The sequence below is a fragment of the Empidonax traillii genome, unplaced genomic scaffold (genome assembly GCF_003031625.1).
Source record: "Empidonax traillii isolate 1590-97213 ecotype Southwest subspecies unplaced genomic scaffold, ASM303162v1 scaffold992:size1346157, whole genome shotgun sequence".
Lineage (NCBI taxonomy): Eukaryota > Metazoa > Chordata > Aves > Passeriformes > Tyrannidae > Empidonax > Empidonax traillii.
The window spans coordinates 779,742-786,861 of NW_020956185.1; the positions used below are offsets into that span (position 1 = coordinate 779,742).

The 7,120-nt window shown below is 68.4% G+C and overlaps 1 protein-coding gene across 2 annotated transcripts in view; it reads right to left on the reverse strand.

The window, feature by feature from the left end:
• Positions 1–145: 145 nt before the first annotated feature.
• PLEKHG3 (pleckstrin homology and RhoGEF domain containing G3) overlaps positions 146–7,120 on the reverse strand; it is a 9,998-nt gene continuing 3,023 nt past the window's right edge. Inside the window, exons 2-17 of one of the 2 annotated variants that reach the window (XM_027903716.1) lie at positions 5,833–6,146; positions 5,649–5,749; positions 5,480–5,549; positions 5,344–5,390; positions 5,114–5,264; positions 4,812–4,946; positions 4,548–4,730; positions 4,282–4,374; positions 4,110–4,196; positions 3,960–3,993; positions 3,767–3,874; positions 3,524–3,598; positions 3,395–3,433; positions 3,269–3,276; positions 3,000–3,182; positions 146–2,609 (exon numbers count right to left, since the gene is read on the reverse strand). In XM_027903716.1, coding sequence (XP_027759517.1) covers positions 1,026–2,609; positions 3,000–3,182; positions 3,269–3,276; positions 3,395–3,433; positions 3,524–3,598; positions 3,767–3,874; positions 3,960–3,993; positions 4,110–4,196; positions 4,282–4,374; positions 4,548–4,730; positions 4,812–4,946; positions 5,114–5,264; positions 5,344–5,390; positions 5,480–5,549; positions 5,649–5,749; positions 5,833–6,146 — 3,212 coding nt within the window. In that variant the 3' untranslated portion in view covers positions 146–1,025. Of the gene's footprint in view, positions 2,610–2,999; positions 3,183–3,268; positions 3,277–3,394; positions 3,599–3,766; positions 3,875–3,959; positions 3,994–4,109; positions 4,197–4,281; positions 4,375–4,547; positions 4,731–4,811; positions 4,947–5,113; positions 5,265–5,343; positions 5,391–5,479; positions 5,550–5,648; positions 5,750–5,832; positions 6,147–7,120 lie in introns of both variants that reach the window. The other variant, XM_027903715.1, reaches the window with a different exon arrangement.

Consider the following 7,120-nt stretch of genomic DNA (forward strand, 5'->3'; position numbering starts at 1 on the left):
GGGGGGTCACACGTGGGCGGGAGCCCCCCTCCCCGCCACGAGCACACGTGTCAGTGTGCACGGGTGTATATATATATATATATATATATATTTGTATTTATATATATACATACATTTACACGCTTCAGGCACAAGCCTGTGTGGAGGCGAGCGCAGGTGCCCTCCCCCCCCACCCCGGGCGTGTGCCCCTCGTGCCCACGCGTGTCCCTGCACGCACACGTCTGCACACGTGTGTCCCCGCATGCAGGTGCACCCCCGGCCCCCCCTCTGCACGCACGGCACAGGTGTGCATGGACCCCCACCCAGCACCCACACGGGGGGGTGCGTGGGTGCTCCCCAAAGCCATAAACCCCCCCCCGCAGCACGTGGGTGCAGAGGGGGGACCCCCCCCCGGCCCCCGCGGGCACCAACCAAAGAGCGTCGGCCCATGGGGGCCCCTCTCCAGCACCCCCCACCCAGTGCCCCCCCCAGCCGGGGTGGAGGGACCCCCCTGCACCCCGCGGCTGGGCCAAGACACCCCAGGGGGGGCGGGCGACCAGAGAGGAACTTTGGGTTCAGTTTGGGTTTTTTTTTCTAATAAAGATACGAAAGCGAGCGGGGTGCAGTGCTGGGCACTGGGGAGGGGGGGTTTGGGGGGCACCGAGGGGACACGGTGGGGGCCCCTGGTCCTGGGCAGGGGGGAAGGTTCATGAGCTGCCCCTTTTTCCAGGTAGGTTGGGGGTCCCCAGGGTGCTCTTTCTGCAGGTGGATTGGGGGGTCCATGGGGTACCCTTTCTCTTGGACAAGTTCACGGTCCATGGGGTGCTCCTTCTTCCAGGAGGGCTGGGAGGATCCATGGCGTGCCCCTTCTCCTGGGCAAATTGGGGGTCCCCAGGGTGCTCCTTCTCCCAAACAACCAGGGGTGCCATGGGGTGCCCTTTCTTCCAGGTAAGTTGGAAGTCCATGGGGTACTCCTTCCCCTGAGGGTCCGTGGGGCGCTCCTTCCCCCGGGGGTCCGCAGAATGCCCCTTCTCCTTGGCTTTCCCCTAGCTGGCAGCGTCGAGGCTCTGAAACTTCTGCCGGAGGTCCCTGACGAGGCCGTGGCGGGGGGGCTCGGGGGTGTCGGGGGACTCAGGGCAGCGCCGCCGGTACTCCTCGGAAGCCTGGTAGGCTTTGCAGCGCTCCACCACAGCCTTCAGACAGATCTTCTCGCGGGTGGTGGGCGAGCGGATCTGCACGTATGTGGGGGGCTCCGGCAGCCGCTCCAGCACCAGCACCCGCTGCCCGGGGCCCAGGGGGGCTTCTGCCGCCACCCACAGCGCCCCGTCGCTGCTGTGCCTCGCAGGCCCCGGGCTCGGGCCATCGGACCCCGCGTTGGCCTCGGCGCTCCGGCTCCGGCCGCCGCCGCCGCGCTCCTTCCCGGCGGGGCGCCCGCCCCGAGCGGGACGCTCGGGCGCCGAGCGGCTGCGGCTCACGGGCGGGGGCCGGGGGGCACCGAAACGGGCACGGAGCTCCCGCACGTCGGGCCAGACAAAGGGCTCGGCACCCACGGGGCTGGAGGGGCTGCGGGGGGCATACGGGGACACGGGGGTCACGGCCAGCCCCCCGTCCCGCGGCGCAGCCGGCGAGGGCGTGCTGGGAGGGGGGTCCCCGTCCTCCCGCGGCAGTTGGGGCCGGCGGGCGCCGGCGCGGCGGCTCTTGATGCGGAGGCTGTACTGCCGTGCCAGCTGGTACACCTTGGTGCCCAGGTGAGGGGGGGTCAGCAGCAGCTGGGGGGGCGGCCCCGGGGGTGACCCCCCGGCGCCCACATCATCCTCCTCCAGGATGAGCAGCGGCTCGGGGGGCTGCACCCCGTTCTCCTGGCACGGCTCCGGTGCCTCGGGCTGGGCGGGGGGCTCGGGGCTCCCAGGGGGCCGGGGGAGCCCGTTGAGGCGGGACACGGAGCTGCGCACCAGCCCCTTGGGGATGAAGGAGAGGCTCTCGCGGCGGCGCACCCCGAAACCGGCGTCGCGGTGCTCGGCGTGGCCATAGTAGCTCTTGATCTTGTCGAGGAGCAGGCGGTCCCGGTTGGAGAGCAGCGATTCCCGGCGGGCTCTGGCGAAGGGCTCGGGAGAGGGGACGGTGCTGCAGGAGTCCCCAGGCTCCCCGGATTCAAGCGGGGGGCCCCCGTCCAGGCTGAGGGTGCTGCCGCCGTGGCTGGGGGCGCGTCCCAGCGGCCCCTCCAGCGCCAGGCTGCTCCGCCGGGACAGGCTGCTGCCGCCGCCGAACCGCTCGGCGATGACGCTGGCCTGGTCCAGCACCGAGGGCGGCAGGATGCTGGCAGCTCGTTCCTCCTCCTCTTCCTCCTCCTCCTCTTCCTCCTCGCTGCTCAGCACCTGCAAATCCTCCGCAGCGCGCTCCCGTGGCTCCCTGTCCCCGCTGGGCAGCGCCGGGGGCCCCGCCGGGGACGGGGATTTGGGTGCCTCTGGCACCTCGCGGTGCTCCCCAGCGCTGCCAGCGGGTGAGTGGATGCTGGGTCCCTGGGGACCCCCAGGTGAGGGCTGCAGGGCTGCACTGACCTTCTCACAGCTCCCCGGCCCCCAACTGCTCGGCCGTTTGGGTCCCTCCAGCACCCACGAGTGCCCCCCAGCCTGGGCGAGAGCAAAGGTGGGGTGTCATGAGCTGGGGGGGGCACCCAGGTGCTCCAAGTAGAGTGAGTCCCAGCCAAACCACAGCTGGGGACCCTGCAGTGGCCCCGGGAGCAACTTGGGGTGCCCTGGTACTGATGTGGGGTACCCCAGGAGTGACATGGGATGCTCTGGGAGTGATGTGGGGTACCCTAGAAGAGATGTGGGATGCCCTGGGAATGATGCTGGGTGCCCTGGAAACAATATGGAGTGCCCGGGAATGACACTGGGTCCTGCCCAGGGTGGGATGTGGTGTGCCCAGGAAGTGATGTAGGATGCCCCCGGAGCTATACTGTGTGCCCTGAGAGTGACATGGGGTGCCCCAGAAGTGATTTGGGTGACCAAGGTGGGTACCTGCTCCTCCTGGGGCTCCACCAGCAGATTCCCAGGTTCAGGCAGCTCTTCCTGGCAGTCCTTGCCCGAAGCCTCCTCTCCCTCCTCCTCCTCCTCCTCCACCATGCCCTCAGCTGCCGCCCAGGCTCTGGGGTGCTGGGGGCGCTCCCCCACTTCCAGGAGTGCCCCATCGCTGCCAGAATGCTGCGTGGGGGCGAGGGCAGGGCTCAGCACCCTGTGCCAGGGCTGGAGGGCACTGGGCACTCCAACCCACCCACACCCAGCCTTACCTTCAGCCCTGCCAAACAGGAGAGAGAAAAGCAGAGATTAGGGGGGTGCAGCATCCCAAAATTGCCCCCACAGCCCCCAGCCACCCCTCTGCCCATCACGCCGGTGCCACAGCCCTGCCAGCTCACCTTGCTCGCCCAGGGGCCACAGGTTGTGCTTGGCGGGCTCTGTGGGGAGGTGAGGTGACAGTGGCATCACCCCTGTGTCCCCAAACTTGTCAGCAACCCGAGCCCCCCGTGCCTGGCTGCCATTCGCACCCGACTGCCTGCGCCCCCCGTGTTCCTGAAGCCGTTCCAGGAGTGCCTCCGTGTGCCCCTGGTGCTGGAAGGGCTCTGTGGGGACAGGGACAGGGACACCATCAGCACCTGGTGCCACCCTCCCTGCAGGCATTGGTGTCACCCAGCCATGGCTTGGTAAGTGGTGGAGGTGGTGTGGTGGGGACACTGGGGACAGTGGGAACACGGGGGACAGTCAGGACACTGGTGACACGCAGCTCTCACCGGACTGCCGGCGTCCCTGGAGTGGCTCGATGGCGGTGTCACCCAGGGGCTGGCAGGACCAGCTCTTCTTCAGGCGCTCGGGGCTGCAGCGGGGCAGGCGCGGGGGGTCTGTGGGGACAGGGGATGACACGGGGGAACACAGAGGGGACAGAGGAGGGCAGGGAGGGAACGGCGGGATACTGGTGCCACTCACAGAACAGGTCCATCTCCAGGATGGCTTCCTTAGCCTGGGTGGGGAGGAAGATGAAGAGAGATGGGGGTGAAGGTAGGGTGCAGCTGCCCCCCCACTCACCACGCTGGGGGGTCCCCTGTGTCACCAAGGTGCCATCCACCTCACCCTCACCTTCTGGGGGATGGTGGCATGGTGGTTCTCCAGGATGAGCCGCTTGATGTGGTGGGTCCACACGCGCTTCTCCTCCACACTCTTGGCCTGAGGGGCACAGGGAGGGCGCTGGGGTCAGCCAGGGGGTTTGCAGGGGGGTCCCCAGGGTGCCCAACACCCCATGCCCCTTTACCTGCAGGCTGTGCTGCTGCTTGCCGTGCTTGTAGTGCGCCAGGCTGAAGCACAGCGAGTCCCTCGTGCTCTCGATCAGCATCAGCGAGGAGCACTGCAGGGAGAGGCATCGGCATGCCTGGAATGCACCAGGACTCCCACCCCAGAACCCACCAAGGTCCATGACACCCACTCCGCTCCTCCATCCCTGGCATCCACCGGGATACCAGGAACTCAGTGGGTTCCCCCACGCCCAGCACCCCCCAGTGCCCCACCCCTGTCCCGCACCGGGATGTGGCTCTTGTACACATAGTGGTCCCCACGGCGCTTGGTGATGAGCAGGGCCTTGTCGAAGAGGAAGAGGGCACGGTCGTGGCGCACCCGCTGGGCCCGGAACGTGCCCTCCAGCACCAGCTCCCCGTAGCTTGTCAGGTCCGGCCCCTTCCATCCCAGCAGCAGTGACTGGATCTCCTGCATGGACATGGGCACAACACAAGCATCAGGACACCTGCCCAGTGTCCCCCCCGGCAGCGGTGACCCCCCAGTGCCCACCTGCTGGCGGATGGCGTGCTCGTGCTTGCGCTTCATGTCGTTGATGTACCAGGCGACGCAGGTCATGGTGTCGATGGCCTCCAGCACCAGCTCGTAGTCATCCCCCGCCTTGTGCTCGAAGTGCCGGGCGATCTCCTGGGCGCAGCACGTGCCATCAGGGCAGTGCCCACGGGCACGTCCTGCCCAGGGTGCCAGGGGAATGTGCCCCTGCCAGGTGCCCGGACTGCTCCAGGGGACCTGTGCCAGGTGCCCGTGCCACAGCAGGTGCCCACACCGTGCCATGCCACGCCACGGGTGCCCACCTGGAGCAGCAGGTGGTACTTGAGGATCCTCTGGACGGGCTTGAGCAGGTAGGCCCCGAGGGGCAGCGCGTGCCGCAGCCGCTCCTGGCATTCCCGCAGGAACCGCGCCTGGACCTTGCTCCTCATGCACTCGGCCAGCGCCGCCACCGAGCTGTGGGCAGGGAGCGGGCTCAGCCCCCTGTCCACCCCCCTGCCCGCCTCCCTGCCCACCCCTCTATGCTCCCACTTACCTGGGGTAGTTGTTGCAGTACTGGGTGTAGATGGTGAATTCCTGGCTCTGAGGGCAGAGGGGAGTGTGGTGAAACCTTGGCACAGCCCCAGTGCCCTCCTGGTGCCCCCAGTGCCCCTCACCACGCTCGCCCTTACCCGGGTGACGAAGCACACAGCCACGGCCACGGGGTCACTGGCGCAGCTCTCCAGGTTCTGCAGGAGGGTGCTGGGGGGCACAGAGGGGACAGGGTGACCACAGCCCCCCCACAATCACGGGACAGGGTGGCACCCCAGTGCCCCACCCCAGTGGCACGTGCTCACCCACCTGCTGAGCTCGTAGATGTCCTCGATGTTCCCGAAGAGCGCGCTGACCTGCTCCGGCCGCAGCACCGGCTCCTCCGCGTCGATGATCTTGCCCAGGTAGCCCTGCCAGGCACTCACAATGGCACTGATGCCCCCCCAATGACCCCACCCAAGGGGCGTTCCCCCGAGTGCCCCCCAGCACCCACCTCCACGATGCTGCGCAGGTCGCGGGCGTAGGTGCGCTCCGACTCCACAATCTCCTGCACCACACGGTCCAGATAGCTGGGCTTGGCCCCAGGACCCCCGAAAGGTGCCAGAGGGTGCCCACCGCGGGCACCCGGCCACCCCCCCGGGGCCGCATTGTTGTTGGTGTTGTGGAGCCCCTCGGCCCACGGCTCGGTCGCGGCACCGGCCGGATCCTCCATGGCACAGCCGGGCTCCGGGCTCAGGGCAGGGCGCTGTGGGCACGCGGGCACTGGCATCCCGGCATCGCCTGGCACCAGTGGGGCACAGGGCGGCCCTGGGGGGAGAGCGGTGGGGTTAGGGGGTGCGGGGAGCCCCCAAATCTGGGTGGTGCATGTGGCACCAAGGGGGGGTCACTCTGAGGAAGAGCCCTGATGGCCAAACCCCTCCCACACCAGGGGGTGCCAGCATCCCCCGACCCTGAAAAATCTCCAGATATAGCACAAAGGGATCTTGGCACAGCCCACTGCAATGCTGAGAATTAGGGGTTCAGCCCCCCCCTCCTCACCCCACACTCGGAGACTGTGCCGGGACCAGGTGGGACCAGCGCCATCGCCCCCACCCACCGGGGCTGTGCGTCAGTGCCGCGCCCGCGGGACACCTTCCAGGTGAGCTCAGTGCCGGCTCGCCCTTCCGGACCACCAGTGCCACCAGGATCCTCCCGTGCCATCGAAACTGCTCAGTGCCACCAGCACAGCTGGGGCACCCAAAAAGCAGCGGCCGGGAGCAAAGCATGTCGGAACAGCGAGGCCACCGAGCCCGGTCAGCCCGGCGAGTGGCCCTGGGGACGGTGACCTTGAGCCAGGCCACGTGCTGTGCCGGGGACGTGGCCACCCGAGCCCCCCGGCACCCCCGGCACCGGCACCCAACCGGTCAGGCCGGTTCCTGCCGGCACCTCCCCACACCCACCGTGCCGCCTGGCCGCCATCCTGCCACCGCCCTCCCCGGGGCTTCCCCAAAAGCACACCAGGAGCCCCCCAAAAAGCCACGGCGATGCTCCCCAAGTGCACAGCCCCAGCGGTGCCACAGCCTGGGACCCTGGGTGCTGGTACAGCTGCCTCTGCCATGGGGCACCTCCTGGGCACACCAGATCTCGTTGATTTGGGGAACAGCTCCCCCCAAACCCCAAATTCCTTAGTCCCCCAGCCATGAGGCACTCGGCCCCATGGGCACCCCGACTCCAGGGGGACACCCAGCCCCATGGGCAGTCCGTGACACCGAGGCCCCCAGGCATCCATCCCCCCTGGCACG